At 42.9% G+C, this 21,714-nt stretch overlaps 1 protein-coding gene across 4 annotated transcripts in view; it reads left to right on the plus strand.

Annotated features, from left to right (window-relative positions):
• LRRK1 (leucine rich repeat kinase 1) overlaps positions 1-21,714 on the plus strand; it is an 84,181-nt gene that overhangs the window by 27,059 nt on the left and 35,408 nt on the right. For all 4 annotated transcript variants that reach the window (XM_069867134.1, XM_069867136.1, XM_069867135.1 and 1 more), the window contains 10 exons: positions 7,023-7,249; positions 7,654-7,781; positions 8,041-8,204; positions 8,894-9,031; positions 13,045-13,157; positions 14,257-14,333; positions 17,624-17,753; positions 18,288-18,400; positions 19,263-19,477; positions 21,525-21,689. In XM_069867134.1, the coding sequence (XP_069723235.1) occupies positions 7,023-7,249; positions 7,654-7,781; positions 8,041-8,204; positions 8,894-9,031; positions 13,045-13,157; positions 14,257-14,333; positions 17,624-17,753; positions 18,288-18,400; positions 19,263-19,477; positions 21,525-21,689 (1,470 nt within the window). The remainder of the gene's footprint in view (positions 1-7,022; positions 7,250-7,653; positions 7,782-8,040; positions 8,205-8,893; positions 9,032-13,044; positions 13,158-14,256; positions 14,334-17,623; positions 17,754-18,287; positions 18,401-19,262; positions 19,478-21,524; positions 21,690-21,714) is intronic.

Genomic DNA, 21,714 nt, shown 5'->3' on the forward strand with positions numbered 1-21,714 from the left:
GCATTCTGGTTGTAAGGTAATGCCACAAGCTCTGTGGTGTCCTGGATTGTTAGCGTGGCACAGAGCTGAGCATACAAACCTCCTCATCCCATATGTCTGATAGCTTCAGTACAACCCATACAAATAGACTCATGTGGCTTTTTGTTAATATGGAGCATAAGCAGAGCAAGCTCACATCTGCTCAAAATATCTTCCCTACTTCAGATCCTCCTTAGTAAAAGATGACTGGTAGCCTTTACTGTCACTCAGTACAGGCCTAGCTTTCTGGAGTAGCACGGAGAGTCTGTGTATGATCAGGTCACATTGGTTGATCTGCGCTTGTCCGACAGAGAGGGGTTTTGATAGGACGCAGAGGCCAGCAAAAAGCAATTGAAGCCTTTTCAGGTTGGCAACAACTGTGTTCACTACTTGGCCATTGACAGCAATTTGACAATTTTGGTAGTTCGTTTGCATCCCTGTTTAAATTTAAATTTATATTCTTCACATCTCACAGCTCCTGGAAGGCTTAATACATAATGATGCTTTGAGACCTACAGATGAGTGATGTTGTTCTCATGCAGAGTATTATTACATTTTGTTATTATCCCATATCTTTGTATAACTAGGCTGTATTCTTGATTCCCTTAATCTCCATTATCCAAGTCTCCTTTATTCAGAACTGAAAAATGTCTCGCAGCACACGCTGTTGCAGCTTTATAGGGAAGCACGTAGTATTCAATGTTATTTCTACTTTTATCCAGCAAGGTAGTTATTGGGCATTTTTTGGTTTTCCCCTCAGATTCACCACTGTTGAATAGGAACATCAGAGCCCTGAGCTTTAAATAGTTACAGTTTTCATCAGGTCATAAAAACTGCGCAGTGAAAACTTTTGAGGGCATTTTTTCGATCAAGGCTCGCTCTACACGAATCCCGTTGCCCATTGAATATCTGTTTGCTCAACTCGTAATGTTGTGGGGTGTTGATTCTACTTTGATGTTAAGTAAAAATAAGCAGAGAGGTTTTCATAGTGTTACAAACCTCTCCATTCTCTGTTTTCTTGCCAAAACCCTGTCTCACTGGATTCCTGACAAAACTGCGCATGTTAGGAACTACAGTCCACATATGTGAGCTTGACTTCATTAGGTTTAACCAGCAGATTTAGAGACCTCCATGTGGGATTCATAGTTTTGTTGACAGGTATACAAGAAGAAACTAAATCCTAGATGTTTTGGAATAAGATTTGATAAAACTACATGCCTTTTTGAATTAAAAAAAAAATCCAGCTGGATAATTCAGCTTGAGTAAACTTGGAATGAATATTTGAATCACAGGGAAGAGGTCTGTTTTCCATGTGAATTTGCTGGCAGTATTTAACTTAGCTGCTGTAAAAATGAATCAGCTTTGCTGCTGTCACACCCTAAGTGAAGAAGAGAGCAGTTTTAAAACATCAGCTAATTGCCAGAAGGACCTGGTTTAAAAGAAAAAGAAAAAACAAAAAATCAGACCCAGAAACTGGGTCTTGATTCTTCTAGTAGCTGTTTATTTTTAATATGTTTGCTTATTTCATGCTTTCGTTTTGAATTCATTTTGGCTGACTGGGCCAAAGTCAGGAAGATTTGTCCTAGTTTGTCTGCTGAGCTCAGGTGTCTGGAAAGTGATGGTCACATAACTTAATTTTTTAACACGTGACTTCATGGCAGCTGCAAACAAGCTGCCTCAATGCTTTCCTCACATCTCACAAGGTTGATGAATATAAGTCTTCTTGTGTAAGGGGTGTGATGCATTTTGCACTGGGAGGAAGCAAAAGAGGATTGTGTGGAGACTGCAATGTGTATCGCAGCCAGCTGGATGTTAAAGTCTGTCCTTTTGGACAGGGCAGACCAAGCACCAGTCATTTCAGAATGAGCCCAGAACTTCAAAGGGGTTTGTCCTGTCTGTGCTCTCTTTAAGTGAAAACACTGCACAGTTGACCTCCAGTTGATTTTACAACAGTGAATGCTACCAGTTATGCATAAAATGTGGCTGGAGAGCTTGATTTAGCTGCCACACCTTCCAGGCAGCTATTGCTCTGTGCATAGTCCTGCGTTTCTGAGAAAAGAGGAGTTACATCTCATTTTTCTAATATCTGTTTCTCCTTTTTTTTTTTTCTGGCATAAATTCATCCTCACAGAAAACCACTGTCTTACTGAAGAGAGGAAGTGTTCCATTTTTACAGGAACAGGTAACAGATGCCAAAAAGAGCCCCTGCAGTAAAGTGGCTGGGCACAGATTCCAGACTTTGATAGGTGCAGCCAGCATGTAACTTTCCAGTGTGTGGTGTGGGATATAGTTTTTTTCCCGTTACAGACCAGAAAAGAGCTTAAAGTGCTGCATTTTCCCCATACAAATATATATGTGCATGTGTAATCTGATTTCTTTATGCATTGCCTGGCTAATCTCAGTTGCATCACTATCTGTAAAGAAATCTGCAACCATTTCATTCAAGATTCACAGCAGCTCTATTGATGGAGGAATTAGATCATGGTCTTCAGAATATCCCGTCTGCAGCAGGAGTGAGGTTCTGTTGGGGAATGTCATGTCATTTAGTAGAAATGCACAGCAGCCTTTTTTAATCACCTTACCAAATGGTCTCAAATCTAAGTAAATACTCCTTGTATTTATAGTTCATTGTTTTCCCAAGAGCAGCAGGGTTTCTTGCTTCCGCACAGTTTCCAGTCCCTTGTTTTCCTTAGTATATCCCTTGACATTGCTGCAGTAGATTTCTACTTAGTTTTCAGGACATATAATAAGGAATTCTTCCCTTGGCAGGAGAGAGAAGTCTGCAGAGGTTTTCCTTGCCTTTCTGAAGAGCAGTAAGCTGACCAGAGTCAGGTCATGCCCAGGAGCTGTCCCTCTCTTGTTTGAGCTCAGGGCTCACCAGGCAGTACCAGAGGGGGTGAGCTGATCACTGGACTCTGCAAGTTCCACATCACAGACCTTTGGTATCGAAGAAACAGACTTTTCTGGAAAGACAGTGGAGATGATTAAGTGTGAGTTGGGAAGGAAATCCCCCTCTCTTCGTGGCATTGCGGTGGAAAACTGGTTGGATGGCCGGGCCCAGAGAGTGGTGGGAAATGGTGTGAAATCCAGCTGGAGGCCAGTGACAAGTGGGGTTCCCCAGGGCTCAGTGCTGGGTCCAGCCCTGTTCAATGTCTTTATCAATGACCTGGATGAAGGCATCGAGTGCACCCTTAGCAAGTTTGCAGACGACACTAAGCTGGGTGGAAGTGTCGATCTGCTGGAGGGTAGAGAAGCTCTGCAAAGGGATCTGGACAGGCTGGACCGCTGGGCTGAGTCCAATGGCATGAGGTTTAACAAGGCCAAATGCCGGGTCCTGCACTTGGGGCACAACAACCCTATGCAGTGCTACAGACTAGGAGAAGTCTGTCTAGAAAGCTGCCTGGAGGAGAGGGACCTGGGGGTGTTGGTTGACAACCGACTGAATATGAGCCAGCAGTGTGCCCAGGTGGCCAAGAAGGCCAATGGCATCTTGGCTTGTATCAGAAACGGTGTGACCAGCAGGTCCAGGGAGGTTATTCTCCCTCTGTACTCCGCACTGGTGAGACCGCTCCTCGAATCCTGTGTTTAGTTCTGGGCCTCTCACCACAAGAAGGATGCTGAGGCTCTGGAACGAGTCCAGAGAAGAGCAACAAAGCTGGTGAAGGGGCTGGAGAACAGGCCTTATGAGGAGCGGCTGAGAGAGCTGGGGTTGTTTAGCCTGGAGAAGAGGAGGCTGAGGGGAGACCTCATTGCTCTCTACAACTACCTGAAAGGAGGTTGTAGAGAGGAGGGTGCTGGTCTCTTCTCCCAAGTGACAGGGGACAGGACAAGAGGGAATGGCCTCAAGCTCTGCCAGGGGAGGTTTAGGCTGGACGTTAGGAAAAAATTCTTTACAGAAAGGGTCATTGGGCACTGGAACAAGCTGCCCAGGGAGGTGGTTGAGTCACCTTCCCTGGAGGTGTTTAAGGCACGGGTTGACGAGGTGCTGAGGGATATGGTTTAGAGTTTGATAGGAACGGTTGGACTCGATGATCCGGTGGGTCTCTTCCAACCTGGTTATTCTATGATTCTATTCTATGATTCTATTACATTTTCACTTCAGAGTGCTGAGCCAAGCAAAGCCCTAAGGTAACTCCACGGACAACAGGTTAGGAGCACCAAGGTGGATTTTATTCAGTGTCCTAAGAGATGGAGGGGCTTGACTGATTCTCCAGTTTGTTGTACTCAGGTGGAAGAGGCACTGTCAGTCCTTGGCTCAGTGTGGGAAGGAGAACTGAGTGCAAGGCACTTACTGCTGAGATTCAAAAAGCTGCCAAGGAGATGAGGACACTTACCCTGTGGCATTCATAGCAGGCGTTGGATTTCATAATCCTGTCTGTGGTTTTAGAAGTCACTATCTGAATTCTGCAGGTATCTTCTTATCATGTTACATACCCTGAGGCTGTGCCTCTGCAGTTTTGAGGTAAATGATACACAGCAGTCTAGTTGCAAAACAGAGTCGTAAATGGGAAGCAGCAGAGATGCATAGTCGTTGCACCCACTAAAGGCAGGCTGTAGATCTTATTATTACTGCATTGGTCAGTGTGCTAAAGGATAACCACTTCTTTTGTATTGAAATAAGAGCATGGGCCCGTTGTAAAGAGCATCGTCTTGAAACGGAGCAGGAACTGAGGGAGGGGATAAGCACCTTCAGTTCTCTTTTTCTGGTTTATTATTTTTTTTTTATTGCAGTTTTGTTGACTTCAGTTTAATTAAGCAGGAAGAGAAAAGAGGGAGTTGGAGTCTATAGTGTATTTTTACTCCTGGTTCCCCTGTGAGAAGAGGAAATATTACTGTCCCATTATATGGGCTGGCAAGCAGAGTCTAGGGAGCCCAAGGCAGTGACTGGTGTCACACAAGAAATCTGGGGCTCTGCGGTCCGAGTTCAGTATCTCAACCACAAGAGCCTGCTTTCTCCTGTGAGGAGAAAACCAAATGAACAAGCCAGCTCTCCAGGCCTTTGTTCCCATCACTGCCAGAGTTGCAAAGCCCTGTATGTTTATGTGCATCTTTGGTGTGACCGAAGGACCTGTGGATAGCTTTTTGTATGGAATATTTGCCCAGGTCTTTGGTTGTAATTCTAGGGTTTTTGCTTCTGTTTATTAAGGTAAAATACATAAATAGTTTAAAGGGGTTGGATACTCTGTTCATGGATGCTTATCTTAAAGAGCATTCCGCTTTAGATCAGATGCTAACAGATGTTTTTTAAAAAGCCAGGAAAATTCCTGTTTTTCATTTGGGGCCGTGGTGTGGATCCTGTGCATCCACAGCCATTCTGGTGATATCACAAAAAACAGTGCTATCTCTACACTTAGTCAATTTCTGAAGAGTGCAGCTGTTTATGCTTATTTTTATTCTGTTCCCCTAGGCATTTGAACTGTGTGATCTTCATTATTTGGAGATATGAGACTCAAATAGGCATTTGAGATAGACTTTTCTCTCCCTTTTCTTTCTCTCCCTTTTCTTTCTCTCCCTTTTCTTTCTCTCCCTTTTCTTTCTCTCCCTTTTCTTTCTCTCCCTTTTCTTTCTCTCCCTTTTCTTTCTCTCCCTTTTCTTTCTCTCCCTTTTCTTTCTCTCCCTTTTCTTTCTCTCCCTTTCCAGAATATATTCCTTTTTAATTTTAGATTTGGGGTTAAAAATCTTAAATATTGGGAACTGGAAAGGAAATTAAATTTGCTGTGTAGTCCTTGCTGCCTCCTCGTGGAGAATCTCACTTCATTGAGGCTGTCTCTGGGATGAGTAATGTTAAAAACACTGAGCTTATGAAAACGTTTTGGGACTAACATTTTAAATGTTAGTGTATTTTGTAACATAGATTTCATTGGAATGCAATGAAGTGATCTTGAAAATGAAGCCTTGGGTTGTTTACTTCCTTTGGTGACCATTGTGTGTTCATGTTTACTTCTGTCTGATGTGGAGCCTGAAATAGAGAGTTATGCTTTTCACAACAACTTCTGGTTTTCTTCCAGAATAAGATAAAACTACTTCCTCATCCTACTGTCAAAAGCAGTAGAATATTATCTAGCAAAGAGGCAGCTGCCAAAATCCTGTCTCTCAGATACTGAAATATCTTGCTAAATGATACTGAGCAAACTTCAAGTGTTTAGAAATAAATGCTTTACAAGAGACCATTTGCCTCTGCTTGCCTTTAACAGATGTTCCTTCGCAAAACCTAAAATCAACAGGAATATAAAATTAATACAATTAATAAAATTAATGCTGCTTGTGGTTGGAAGGTTTAAGATGGAAGAGCAGTGCCTGGGTGTGTATTAATTATTACAGCAACCGGCCTTCTCATAAGAAGTCATTAAAAGACTCAGCAGGTCTGTCTCTGTCTTCTCTACAGATGTGCAAGCAATGATTCACAAGTGTTTCAGAGACCGACTGCACCTCAGGGGTTCCTCTGGAGCCGTCTGACCTCTGTTGGTGTTCGGAGTCCCTTGGAGGTCTGAGCAGCAATGCAAGGCCTGTCCAAGGGTGAAATTCAGGCTGCAGAGTCTGGATATAAGATAGATTTCCATGATCTGCCCCTATCATGCTGCTGGTGTGGGGTGCAAATGCATCTTGCAGGGCAGGGAGCCCAGCCCCATGGAAACTCACAGTGCACTGTTGGATGAACAAACCGTGGGAGTCTGTCCAGCTCTCAGATGGAAGCGCTGGTTTCAGGCAAGGGCAGCTCACCCTTAGTGGGGCACACTGGAGCTGGTTTATGGAGTGGTGAAGGAGTCCAGGTCCCCTGCTTCCACTTGCTTATGGTCTTTGGAGTGAGATCATGGAGCAACTACGTGGTGGGGGCTGCTGATATCCTGGCATGATTTCAGCTCTGAGTCAGTTCCTAAAAGCAAATTGGAAAGTGAGCAAAATGTTTATGGTCTGTGCTTTAATCTGCCAGATTCCCAACAGTGTGGCACAGGCTGAGAGTGACTGGGATTTTACTAACATGGTTTTGTCTTTGACATCTGCAGGCTTTGTGCGTGAACTGGTCAAACCTCAAACTTCCCTGGGTGGATCTGGACTGGCTGATTGATATCTCCTGTCAGATAACAGAGCTTGATCTCTCTGCCAACTGCCTGGTCTCCCTTCCATCCGTGATACCGTGGGGCCTGATAAATCTCAGGAAGCTCAGCCTGGCTGACAATCGGCTGACAGAGTTACCCAGTGTACAGTCTTCTGATGAAATTATATGTACAAGGTGTGTGTGCTGGATGCTTACAGCAAACTGAACCCACAAGTGCAAATGAGTCAGTTGTGCTAGTGTGAAATTGCGTAAGTGAAAAGCATATGCAGGAGCTTCTTGGTTTATTTTCTGTCTGATGCAAGGCTTAACTTAAGATTTGGTCTTTTCATTCCCAGTGTTTCCAAGTTAGTTGTGAGGTCAACTGTAGGGACTTTCAATTCTGTATTGTCTCATGTTGCTTCTGCAACCCCCAGAAGGGTTAATTTTATAAATAAGGGTTTTTTTGCTTTGCCCTGTGAAAGTGCTTTCCAGCTGCTTTCATTCAGATCTATAGATGTCCTGGTAAAAGAAATTACTGTGGCAACAGGAGTCTGCTAGCATTTTGTCAGTGCCTGACTTGGTATCTTCTGTACTCACAGGTTACTCGAGGTCGACGTATCCAGCAACAGGCTCTCTACTCTCCCTTCTGGATTCCTACATCTTAAAAACCTTAAAAAACTCATCGCTTCCAAAAACTATATGGAGAAGTTATTTGACGAGGAAAACAGTATGTACGGTCCAGTGTTATGCTTATATTTCAAGGCCTCATCTGTAAGGGAGAACACCAGATTGTTATAATAATGACTTAAAGGCAGTATTAGCTAGAGATGCTTGGCATCTCTCAATCCTTTGTCCAAACACCTGGTGTAAAGACCTGGTTCTTCTTTAGCAGTCATTAAATCCTTTGGTTCTTATCTAGCAAGTATGCATCATCTCGCTAGATCAGACATGCTTACACTAAATCTACGATGTTTCGTGTTTTCTAGCAACTAATTGGATTGGTTTAAGGAAGCTGCAGGAGCTTGACGTCTCTGACAACAGGTTGGTGGAACTTCCAACGGTTTTTCTATACTGCTTCAAGTCCCTAAACATACTGAATGTTTCCAGAAATCAGCTGAAAGTGTTTCCAGATCCCTGGGCCTGCCCCTTGGTAAGTCAAACTGCTCTGAAAGAGTCAGAGGCCGAAAAAGCTGTTGAAATGATGCAAAAAATTATACTGTGATACTTACAAAGCTGTCAGGCCTCTTGGGCTAAAAGGCTGTTCCGTTTCTGTACAAGTGCCCCTGCCTGCTTCAGTTTATGGGTCTCAGATAAGTCTTTCTGAGGTCCTACCCTGTCCTCACCATGTTGATGGCATTGGTGGGAAGCTTCTAGAAACATCTTATATGGATGTATTCATTTTCTCTATAGCTACGAGCAAAAGTATTGTTAGGATCATTTTGCAGAACACTCTATTCAGAGTTAACTTTGCCCAAACCCATGTCTAACTAGGGCATTTATATCCACCTGTCACTGTGACTTTATTCTGCATTGTTGCAGGGACAGTGGGAGAACAGTATATTTTGGTGAAGTGTTTGTTTATGGTTGAAAAACAAATGAGGATAATTTTCAAAATACCTTTTGAAATACTTTTTGACCACCAAAGGATTTGCCCATCAATTAAGGGAGTGCATCTCCTCAACAAATCCTAGGTGCCTGCATGCACGTTAATTTATCTAGATCAAAATAGTGAAAGAGAATGAATTTATTTATGTCTTAAACATGTGACAGCTGATCTACCTCATTATTTAAAAAGATGATTACTACTCTGTGAATGTTTTTTTATTTTATGTTTTCCAGAAATGTTGCAAAGCATCTAGAAACTCATTGGAATTCCTGCCTGATGCATTTACTGTTTTCTGGAAAAATCACCTCAGAGAAGTGGATTTTTCTGAGAACTCACTAAAAGAAGTTCCACTGGGGCTCTTCCAGCTTGAAGTAAGTGTCATTTCTTCCTACTTCACAATACTTCTCTTAATACCTACTCAGTTCTTGGAAGTCATAGCAGTGTCTGCCTGCTTAAGGTAGGAGACTACCTGTTGTTTCAAGCTGATGAAGACAGCAATTGCATAGAGCCTCTGAGCAGCCCCAAACCCCCTGTATGACTACATTCAGGCCCTTCTCCAGTGTGATATGCTATCTATCTTTTGACACAAGTCTTCTGAGAGCTCTTTGTATGTCTGTGGCTATCAGATTTTGGGAGCACTGTTTGGATGACTACACCTGTATTGTAGCTGCAAGCTGTAATCATTGAAATATAGATGTGCTCACAAATAGCTTGTTTTTTTGTTAATCTGGCACACCAGTTTTGTGTAATTAGTCTTTTTATGCTGAAAGTAGCATGTTTGAAAGCCCTAAATAATGCTAGTTGACATCTCTCATCTTTAAGCTTGTGCAGATTAAATAATACTTTCAGTCAACATCAGAAATCCATAGAATTCTTCGGAGTTTGTGGTTTCACATGGTTCAACATGAAATGAAGCAGAACTTGGAGGTTTCCTCCAAGCTTCCTTTCCAGATTGTCAAACTCAGAGTCATGGAGATAGAAACAATGAACCTTTGTGCAGAAGTTTCATGGTTTGCACTGTCGGCATCTGTGGAGGGGATGCTGAAGTGATGGTTCATGTTCATGTCCAATTTGGATCTTGCAGATCTGCTGCAGAGGTGCTAATGGTTGTTTGCTCCTCAGTTGTTTTTAATGATCCTTGCAGATTTGGCTTTGCTTTCTGGTAACCCTTTGTTTTGAATTGGCATTTCTCCTGGAACAGAATTGGTCCAATGGACTATTGTCTTTGGAATGGTTTTTTTCTGAATGCAGTAAAAATAATTCCAGTGGATGGGAGCTACCGTAACACACATTAAACACTAGATGGTGCTTCAAGGGCACATTTATTTGGATGCCGCTGTGTGAAGGCTCTAGCGCAGGAAATCAAAGACCTCAGTGCAATCTCTGCTGATGGTCTGTCTTCAAAGTTAGTAAGCTTTGGCTGCCTTAAATAATGTCAGTTCTTATCCATATCTCTTCAACCTTACCTTCATAAAAGAAATAAACAGTGCATAATTTTTAGTCCTCCAAGGGCTAGAGTGTGGTGAGTAACTGGAAGATGAAGGCCCATGCCTAGATCTGTCCTGGCTTGGGTTACTACTTGGCTATAGAGTTTGTGTCAGTGAATAGGGCTTCACTCATGCTCCAGCCCTCTCCAGAAATAGACGTGAGAAGTGGGAGAAATGGGCAGTAACGTGTTCCTACATATAATGCAGGAAGCAGGTTACGTTTCCTCCGTTATCGTGTAGGAACAGCAGTGAGCTGTCTTTTCCCTGGGAAAAGCCGAAAGCAGAGGAAGCCTGTGACTTGACAACATGTCTCTGAGCTAGGCTGATGGGAAAAGCCTGGAAAAGAGAAGGCTGAGGAGAGGAACTTATCAATGTCTAAAGGGTGAGTGTCAGGAGGATATGACCAGACTCTTCTCAATGATGCCCAGCAACTGGACAAGGGGCAGTGGGCACAAACTGTGACACAGGAAGTTCCTCCTGAATAACTTCTTTATTGTGAGGTGATGGAGCACTGAACAGGCTCCCCAGAGAAGGTATGGAATCTCCTGCTCTGGAGACATTAAAAACCTGCTTGGGCGTGTTCCTGTATGACCTGCTCTGGGCTTTAGCAGCGGGTTGGACTCATTGATCTCCAGAGATGCCTTCCAACCTCCACCATTCTGTGATTCTGTGACATGCAGTTTATCACTGGCTTTTGTTTGGTTTATGGAGGGGTTTGAAGTCCAGGATCAGCTCACAGTTTTTAATATGATGTATGTACTAGAAATGTGGTAGTGAGGAAAGCAGAGGCCTTCTCAGCCTTCCTGTCTTTTGCCTTCTAGAAGAACCAACTGCCCATGCTCCAAGCCATGTCTTAGTTCTCTAGACTGGTTTGCTTCTCTTGAAGAGACCTGACCCCCTCTGGGTGGAAGTAAAGTAAGACTCTGGTCAGCCTTTCCACATCACGGACTGACCAAAGTAGTCTAATCTAGATGCTACAGTTCCTTTCTTCTCCTATAATTTAACACATCAGAGCACTTTTTGCATGCTATGGCGGTAGTTTTGAAGGAAGTTGTCTGCTGCTACCATTGTTTCACTTCTAGAGGCACACATTCTCTTCCTGAAAGATGGCAAAAATGGAGAAGTTAAAGAAGAGAAAGAGGAGGCAATTGCAAAACAAGGACTAGTAATCTCCAGAATTACAGTCATGAAGAGCCACAGTCAGCTGAAAGTCACTAATTTTCCCCCTACAGAGCAGGCGCATAGGCATTGCATATAATCTCACCAGGCTTTCTGCTCTCCTGGAGAGTGACCTTTGTCAGCATTTGTGGGACACGTAACATGGATACAGTTGACTGAAAATTAAGCACCCCAGCTAGACCACACAGAACAAAGTTTGTGCTAATTCTGGAACATTTAGCCTCCCTTTCCTCCCGCCCATGCTCAGGGATATTTTGGGGGAGAAGTCTGAAGTATTGTCATTGAACAGCCCCCATGCTGATACTTGGAGAGAGCTCGACACCCGGCGCCAAGGGAGGACCGGGTCTTCCTTCCAGCTGGAGGTTCGAGCCAGTGGAAGACTCATGATGGTAAAAGCATTGACTGTCGAGACTCGAGTGGCAGGGAGGGGTTTATAGTTTGCATGGTTTTCCAGCCCTTTCCTACAGCGCTTCAATCTGCCTATCTGCAGTTTTGTATTTCACTTTACCTTGCCCAAGCCCCTCCAATGCCCACTCCTGCCCCACTCTTATCACTAGAGGGAGCGTTTCGCAAGGGAATTGCCATTCCAGCAACGGCTGGTTGCCCATCCTTCATGTCACATGGATGCCTCCTATTTTTCCGTTCTGAGAAAAGCGGAGGAAGGCCAACAGACAGGCTTCCCGAGACGTTGTTAATCCGGCTTGATGAAAAGGGACATAAACCTTTTATATTACATGGGGCGCATAAAACATGTAGCACACTTGAAGCTGAAATCTCTGCTGGTAAAACATGATAATTCATTAATATTGCTGTACTTGTGGCAGGAGATAATTCAGCTGACATTCTGCTTATCTCGGTTTTCAGGAGGGGGGCTTGCAGAATAAACCTGGTTGGACATTCTATAAAGAAGAATTTTCAGTGGAAAACTGGATTTTCAATCAAATGAAAATGATTGTTTGAGCCTTGACATTATTTTTCAGGGCAGATGGAAGAGCATAAACTTTACAAATCTGAATGAGAACTGCATTTTTTTCCTCTTATATTTCAGTTAAATTTAAAGTAGAACTTGCATTTGACCTTATTCATGGTATTTGCAGCTGAGTCCTCTCTGCATGGTGTTAACTGTAAAAATCAGCTTCATTTCTTGTTTCTAAAACTTCTGTCTCTGGTGTGAGGGAAAAATGTACATAGGTAACTTCAATAAATCTTGGAAAGTTAATATAAATCCTTTCTATTTTAATAGACATGTAATAACACAGCAATTAAAAATTTTCCTGTGTGAAATGGTTCATGTTTGCCTGTTGATCTTATAAACATACAAAAGGTGTAAGCCCACTCTCAACACTAGCCTGAACACACATACAAGACTTCTCATCTGTATGTGCCATACTGTGTAGATAAATCATACTGTTCTTTTCCATTTGGAAAGGTTTCATCACTAAAAGTAAAATGTCCTCTTAAATGGGTTGTTTCCAATTGAATCTGTCAGCAAGTAGACTAATAATGTCCCAGAACTAATAGTGGTGTTGCTTTGTGCAGGAAATATACTTGCAGGAGACAAAAAGGAAATGTTTGCATGCTAGGCAGCATGGACAGGATGTTCTGATGAATAAGATGTACTTTCTTCATGTTTCTGTTATTTAATAGCCATGCTAAAAAAACTCTTTCTGTGTGTTTGATAGATTCTGTCTTCTAACTCCAGGCTATTCCTCTTTTAGGCTTTAGTGTCCCTGAAGCTGCTGGGAAACCAGCTAGTTACATTGCCTTCACAAGAAAAGTGGAATTGCAAACAACTTAAATCACTGGATCTTTCAAAAAACCAACTTGGAAAGTAAGTGTTTCTTTCAAATTTTGTTGAGAAAACAATAGCTGAAGAAATAATAGCAAACCCAATCCCTCATGTGATACAAAGGGTGTCAGTAGTGAATTAATTACCTGCACAAAAGGCATTGATATCCGCATACCGTGTCTCCAAGTATATTGTGTATCTGTGACAGTGATGAATTATCCTTTCCTGATTCTTTGGGCATTCAGCACACTATCGTTTATAAAGTGGATATACTACTGATAATGGCAGTTTAATTTCAGAGCATGTAGAAAGTTCTTTAACCCAGTGTGTGGTTCATCACTACAAAAACTAGTTTGTGGGGAGTATATCTATCTTAACCATAAACCATCTGGCTGAAGTGCAGTTTGTAGTGAGTTTGGGAGTATTGTTTTGGAAAAAATGAAAGACCTTTGTTTTTTAAATGGAAGTATAACCAGCTGCAAGCTCATAGAGAAGACTGACATCCAAAAAAAAGAGCGGTATTCTTCAATTCAGAAATTACAATAAGGATGTTTAACATATAGAATTAAAGGTCCCTTATCTTCTCCAGAACTGCATGGAATTGTGTCATACTTCTGTCTTCTTATTTTGGTGCCTGTCCTGCAAATTTTCTGAAGTCCTTGTGAGCTGCTATGTCAGTTGCAGGAGACAAATTACTGAGTTTTGAATGTCTCAATGAGTTCCCAGAATCGTGTTGTTGGGTCATCTTGTCAGAAACCCTCTGGTTAGAGCAGGGAATGGCAGCCGGTCAGTTCTCCAGTGCTTCTGCTGAAGCTTGTTCAGTTTGCTGTTTGACAGCCTACTTAAACTCGACACCCATACAGCCAGGGGTCAAGTGCTCTCACCCTCAAAGCGCTGCCTTGCAGAGCTCTGTTAATTTGCCAGAAGAAAACCATTGGGCCTGGACAAGTGCTGGTGGAGTCTAGCTCTGTGATTGCACGGCGGGTTTCAATCCCATCTCTCAAACGCAGAGAGGAATTCGTAAAAGCTGTGCCTTGAGTGCACCCAAACTCTGCACCCATGCAGCATCCTGGGCATGTGGTTCTCAACTGCTGCATCCAAGCGCTTTTCTCCACATGTCCCCATTTTGTTTGACCTGCAGGAGTGACGAGGGATTTAAAACAAAGCGGATTCCCTTTTTCACCACGAAGAGCAGGGTGCGCTGTGGCCCGGAGGCAGGTAAGGCACACAGCAGTGCAAATGCGGGGAAGCAGATGCTGAGAATGTCAGGTGAGCTGTGAAGCAGCAGGAATCTGTGGAGTTTGGCTGGAGGGAAATCGGTGTAAATTCATCTGCAATTTTAAATGCAATAGCATTTAAATTAAGAGGAAATACGTTTAGGTAAAATGTGCAGCTGGTTGGTACGTACCATCAATATAGAAAGATGAAGAATAAGTGAAACCTGGTTCATTCACTGAGTGTTTTTTCTCTTCATCAAGGTTATTCTTTTTAATCAGAGTACCAACTGCTATGTTGAAGGCATAAATGTTGAATTAGTCTTATTACTCTTAGGATTGTTCTCATTGCTGAATTTGTTAATTGCGTGTTTTCCCCTGCCTGTGATTCACACCCATGGTTTGTGGTAGAGCAGAAGAGATGTCCTGGATTAGTGCACGTAAAATCCCAGAGAGAACAAAGGAATATCTGAAGATATTTGCACTGCTTCCTGCTCTCTGTGGGATTCATCTGCATCTCTTTTTGTTTGTTTGTTTTATTTTAAAGCACTTGGAGAGCTTTTTCCTTCTCGGCTGCCTGAAGAATGGCTTGCTCTAAAGCATTCTTTGCAAATCGCAGAGTAGAATAAAGCTGGCATCTTTGTGACGCACATCCAAGCAGCTCTCAGCTGCTCGTGGGAGGGAGAGGCCCTCCTGCAGCAAAAACGTTCTTCAGTTCCTCTGAAAACTGAATATGTGAATAGGTAGAAGTGGTAAATGCACCAAGCACAGCCATAGGTAGAGGTTAGGACTGGAAGTCTTCACCTCCACTCTGCTTATCTAGGAGGCAGAGGCTCTACCTGGGCCTCCTGGCAAGGCTAATCCTCATTTTTCTGTCTGTGGAAGTAGATGCTGCTGTGCAGCAAGTCCTGTATCTACACCCTAAGGAGCAGAAAGGGTTGGTCTGAATTGTCTTGCAAGCAGGAAGTGGAAATAGAAATGCCATGACATCTGCAGTATCCTGGAAGAACTGGAAAAAGTGTCTGAATGTTGTGAATCTGTGAAGTGTGACATACCCTCAGAGTGAAATGCTACAGCAGCATTTCCCAACAGGGAGAGAAGGGCAGGAGCAGAGGGCAAAGGCAGCCGAAACCAGCTATAAAAGGGAATTGCTGCCATAATGGAAATTTCTGCATGCTGCAAACCCAGCATAACCCCTCCACATAAAAGAGGAAAGGATAGACTCTGCATTAGTACCATTTGAAAAGCTGGGTGGGACTTCAACATGCCTGAGGTTGTTTCAGGTTGTGGGAGGGTGCAGAGTAGCCCAGCTGGCTGGTGCCACAGTAGAATTGCCACGGAGGCAGAGCAAGGCCAGCTCATCTTTTTCTTTCTGTGCTTTGCCAAGCATAGCTTGGTGACACTAGAGGATATGCCCAAGAATTTGAAGAACATGAAGAGAAAGCAGAAGCTGGAGTACATCAGCTACTCGTAGAAGTTTTCTGGTGAGGTGACGGGGCAGGTTTCCATATGATTTTACCAACAAAGCTCTTTACTCAAGTCTAGATTGTTTGAATAGAATAATTTATGGATATTCATTTTACGTGACTGGTAAATCTCAGAATAACTTCTTGCACAGACATGTGGTGTTGGTGCCATTTACTCATCAAAAAATATATTTTCTAGATGGGATTTATTTTAATTTTTCTACAGTTTTTTGAAAGAAAATTTGAGCTTGAGCCAGAGAAATCATAAATAACTCATGAATAAATAATTGCAACTCATAAACACCTCAACCTTGCTTCCAATATAGTGCACTCCTTTCTGCCTGGGACTCTTTGGTGAATTTAAAAAAATTGCTACTATTTTAGGTGTTTGCTTCTACATGCCCAGGAGGGACTAAATCTGTCTGTGCCTAGATGCATACTGAAGAGGAACAATGAAAAGTTTTAAGTCCAGTGATGAGCCAGAAAGGAAGTCAATTGAATCCATGAATAAGCCTGCTGTTCTAAAATAATCCCAAAGATGATTTTTTTATTTGAAAATTCAAAGGCGGACTGTGACACCCTGCCCACACCATGCAGTCCTGTCACGTATATAAAACACCCACGCAGACAGTGGGGCTCTATCTTATTCCTTTTCCGATCATAACTCAGGCTCAAAGCACTGTTAATATTGGAACTGGGGATTTTTCTCCTGAGAAAACCTCTTCCATTTTCTTTTCTTTACTTTTTTATTTTTCAGCTGAGTCTAGGTACAGTTCCTCAAGTCTTTTCTGTAAGGGAAGAAGATCTTGGTAGAAGTGCAACTGTCCTATCCTTGAGGAAAAGTGTCTCTTGCATCTCAGGGTGGTGCTTTTATTGACCATGGAGGCAGCAGATGGTGCTGGTTGTACTTTCCTAATCAGAGACTCAGAATCTTCTTGTCCCTGTGTGGCCTAATTTTCCTTGACTTCAGGATGCTTTTTGGTAGATATATGTGACACTCTTAAGAGAGCAGCACAATTCATGGCAGCTTTTCATGCCACTGTCCTGGGAGTAATTTGTGGAGTGAAATGATACTCTTTGAAACCAGCAGAATTTGCTTTTGTTTGAACTTCTCCAGCAGCAGCAACTCAGTCATGCAGTTGTTGCTATTATTGCTTGGGTTGCTCCCAAAATGTGCTAGCTGCTTCTCAGACTTACAAGGAGTCTGAAGTGCCCTGAGACCTTGCTGTCTAAAACAGAACAGAGGGGCAAATGCCAGCAGTGTTTTAGAGGAATCGTAGGTTAGCAGTCTGTCAGCTGCAGTTTGGATTTTTTTCTTTGTTGTTATTGACTTTGATTCACCATAAATTGCTCCAGGATGTAATGTGGGGGCCTGAACAGAAATTCTGACTGGCTTCTGGCTTTTCTCAGGCAACATGGAAAAAAACTTGTTGAGAATCACTTGTGCCCTTGGTATGCTCTCTCATTGCCATCTCTTAGGCTAGAATAGGGCTGTTCACAAGATATTGCCAGCAAAAACAATAACACCTCTCATCCTGTGATATAATAGCATCTTGGCAGGCCTGGAGTTCCTCCCTCAGCACCTGCAAAGTCCTGGAGGACACCACCTTCAAACACGCATCACCATGGTTTTAAAAAATTGAGATGTGAGCATTGATTTTTGGTCACTGTTGAAGGCCATTTGCTTTTCTGCTGTTGCTTCATGATGGTTCCTCCCAAGGAACATGACCTCATGTCCTGCCTACAATGTTAAGGTGAAGGCTTTTCGTTCGGAGCCTTTATGCCTGTTATGTTTTAAAGGTGCAATTTGTTTCCTGTCTTTTTCCAGGTCCTTTTCTGGAGTTTCCAGCGTTTCTGAGTGATTCTCTGGAAGTCCTTTATCTGAATGACAATCAGCTGGACTCTGTCCCACAATCCGTTTGCCTTCTGAAAGGTTTAACAGAACTTTATTTAGGAAAGTAAGTCCGTGTCCTGGAAAAGCTGTGCAGGTTTATTTCCATGTTGTTTTAGTGACCAGTCTTCTGTGGAGCCCCACCCCAGATATCCAGTGCTTTTGAAGTCAAAAAGCTGGAAATAGTCAGCCCCTTGTTAAAACAGTGCTCATCATTTGCTTTAGATAAGGAGGTGACCAGCCTTTTGAATTGGGGAAGATGATCTAATGCTTTGAACACAGGCCTGCAAATCTAATGTGCTTCTAGTTCATTCTGGCTTTTTGCTGTCAGCTTCTAGAGCATTAGAGTCAATAACTCATCATTTTTCCCTTTATTTCTCCAACTATCCAGTAGAGATGATTACACTAGTCTGCCTCAGAGGATAAACTGAGGTTATACATCACTTTTAGGATGTAGATTATTACTAAAATGTTGAGTAGTCTTATTAAAATGTTAATGGAAGATTTCTGCAAGGAGAGAATAGTGTAATCTGAGAGTCCGTGAGAGCAGCTACTTACACACAAAGCCTGGTTGTTGGTAGATTTATTTGTTTTTGTACAGTAACCCTGGTATCCGAGAGCTTCCTCCAGAACTTGGACAGCTGGCTAATCTCTGGCAGCTGGATATCGAGGAACTAAATATCAGTAACGTTCCTGCAGAGATCAGAAAAGAGGGTAAGGCTGATCCTGTGTTTTCTTTATTAAATTGACTGAACATATAATGAAAATCACTTCCTTTTAATGATCCTGAATAGGAACAGACAGTGTGCGCCCAAACCCTAGCTGCGCTTTACTGGAATTGCATAGGGAAACCTCCTACACTTATTTGCAAGTTTGATAATTGGTGCTAAGCTCTGGCTGTGTTATCAATTTAAGGTAGATTACCTTAAAATGATGACTTTAAAATGCAGTATTTCATTTGCAGTATGCATGCTGGATAAATTCCAGGGCTTGCTTCCTGAATATGTATATTTTAGGATACTTAGATGGTCTTTCTAAAGTCTAAAGTGTTTAGGATCAACAGTCACAGTCATTGAAGTGACTTTATTGTAAGTTGTTACGTTTTTGGATCTATTACAATGCTGTCTTCTTTTTTGTGTGTTTTAATAATAAAATCCTGTGGGAACAAAGTTATTAGGAATTACTCCTTCTCCAGCACACTATTCAAGCCTAAATCTAATTTTAACTGGAAACATAAAAGTAGAAGGAAAAACTGAGTATTTTCCAATACTAAATTAGTATTTTATGTTTCCTTTGCGCTTCTGAAGCATACGAGCCACAGCATTTGTTTCTTCTCACAGTGCTCCATTGTAAAGTCTCAGAGCAGTGACCTTTTTCTGGGCTCTCTGTCTCAGGTTTGTCCACTAGAGGTTTCTTTGTCTATTCTCTGGGTCGCCTCGACCCGCAGTGAAACTTCAGGGAAAATACTAATTCAGCTGATGTGTCTGCAAGCAGTAGGTTTTGTGCAGTCCTGCTGTACATATGGACATTTGTAACTGCTAACCACAGATAAAGCCTGTATGCTTCCCCCCCACAGGCCCTAAAACAGTGCTGGCATACTTACGAGCACAGCTGCGCAAAGCGGAAAAGTGTAAGCTAATGAAGATGATCATCATCGGTCCCCCACGACAGGGAAAGTCAACACTGGTTGAGATCCTACAGACAGGAAAAGTCCCTCAGATGATGCACAGCGATGCCACCATACGTACAACAAAATGGGAGCTTCCCAAGCCAGTGGGTCACAAGGCAAAGGTGAAAAACAATTGAAGATCTTTAGCCCCAGTAGGACGTCAGCCCCACAGTATCCTCTTTGGGCTGAAATTGCCTGACCTTTTACAAAGCATGGTTTCCATTACCTCTGAGCCAGACCTCACAAGTGACATGTCTTTTGACCCATTGCAATTCCTCGGTTTCATTTCCAGTTAGTACTAGAGGACAATTCTGTTTTTCTAAGCACTCAAATTTGCACCCTAAAGAGAGAGAGCCGTGTATAGACTGCCTAAATTTTGGTTCTCCCAGCTTGGATGGTTTTTGGACACTGACTCTGAGAGAATGTTTTAAATTAGCTTCTGTAGATCAGATATTCCTTTCAGTTGGGGCGAGAAAATGGGACATCAGTACCTAAAGCTGGACTCCTTTGATGTCAGAACTTCCCTTAGTGGGGAAGGTGGGTAGAAGGTAGGGTGCCTGATCTTTGATGTGATCCAGGGGTGTCTTAAGGTGGACCTTAAACAACCAAATCTCAGATGGCTCATTCAGGGAGTGTGTCAACCCAGACTGAACACATTTGGATGGCATTTAATTCATTCAAGCATTTGTAGGTGGCCTAGTCTGCTGCCTGCATAATAACACAGGAGTTAGAGCATGCAGAATTAGTCTTTAGGTCTTGTCAGAGCTGAGGGTGTGCAAACACATGGCTCTGCCTTCCCGGATGAAAGCCATGACCACCAGACTGTTTTGGAAGGGGTGGAGGAGCCTGCTGAGTTCAGCTATTCTACAGCGAAGAGTGCCAGGCCAGAGATAGAGAAAAAGATCAAGCGCAGCCTGACTTTCTAAAGAGAAGACTTTGGTTGGAGAAGGGATTTGTGTGTTCTGTGCTGAAGAGCAACTGAATAAAATATAAACCTAGACAGTATCAGAAACCTGGAGTGTGATCAAGATGCTGAAAATGCTTTTTTCTCTAGTCTCTGTCTCTCCATACAAGCACCCACAGCTGAAGGTCATTTGGATGAACAAAGCAATCCTGGTGCTTGTTAGGGCTTTGTTTAAACAATATGGAAGATCTTCCAGCTGTTTCTGGGAGACTTCAGACTGGGACTATGCTAGGAAGTCAGAGCCCTACTGAGATACTTAGCTCCTTGCTGAAATCTCATAGGGTAACTTGTCATGTAGGATCTGTCAGGACTTGGACTTGGACTGGTAAACAGAGGCCACTCAGTGTTACATGATGCTCTGAGGGTGGTGGCTGAAGCAGGTTTTTGGTTTTGGCTCAGTCACGGCCTTCTTGCCTCCCCATGGCCAAGTGATTTAGGGACAAAGCCTCTAAGGTACTTCCTACTGTAACTGGGTGCCTGTATACCATTTAAGCAGAGAGCCACGCTCCTTCTTAGTGCTTTTGTGAGCCTGAATGGGGAAATGGATGCTGAGATACTTGGAAGAGAGCCAGAGCTAGAGAGGACTCCATTCACACGTTCCCCCGTGAAAATCAGTGAGTCTGATTACAGTGACTGTAATTCTGGCCCATCTCTGGTGTGAAATACACGTCAGAAGCCTCTGAGCAACGTGCAGGAGGTGTTTGTGAAAGGCTTTAGAAGTTTCCCATCTCCCGAGCATCTATATTCTGTTTGGCTCAGTTCGGACTGAGCTCAGTGGAAGTGATTTCAGCAGGGGGTTTCCTGTTCCCCATAGCAGTGGCAGATAAGTAGCTTCAACGGTCCTGTCCTGTTGAGCGTGGCACAGACAAGGGCGAAACAGTTTCTATTCAAGAAGCAGCAAAATACAGGGCTCAGAATGAAACCCTTGTTTGTACTGGAGAATCCACAGCATTAACTGGAGATTTACCAGCATCAAGGGCACCTCTATCGTTTTTGCAGCGAGTAATTAGTCTTGATTTCCTGTGGGGAAGTGGTAGCCATTCTTAACAGTTGCTTGTTGATTTTTCTTTCCTGGAGGCACAATTAGGACATTGAAATCCTTCTTGTGTCATACATTATGCAGGCGTAGGTTTATACTTCAACTATTATCTCCTCGTGATTTACTGCAGCCCGTTTGATTTGAACACTTCTCTTTGTCTAAGTAGGTTGATTCAGTGGAATTCAATGTCTGGGATATCGGAGGCCCAGCAAGCATGTCTACAGTCAATCAGTGTTTCTTCACAGACAAAGCATTGTACATAGTGGTATGGAACTTGGCACTGGGGGAAGAAGCTGTGGCAAACTTACAGTTCTGGTTGCTGAACATTGAGGTAAGAAGTCACTGGTATCTGTTTA

This window comes from Phaenicophaeus curvirostris, chromosome 12 (genome assembly GCF_032191515.1).
Source record: "Phaenicophaeus curvirostris isolate KB17595 chromosome 12, BPBGC_Pcur_1.0, whole genome shotgun sequence".
Taxonomy (NCBI): domain Eukaryota; kingdom Metazoa; phylum Chordata; class Aves; order Cuculiformes; family Cuculidae; genus Phaenicophaeus; species Phaenicophaeus curvirostris.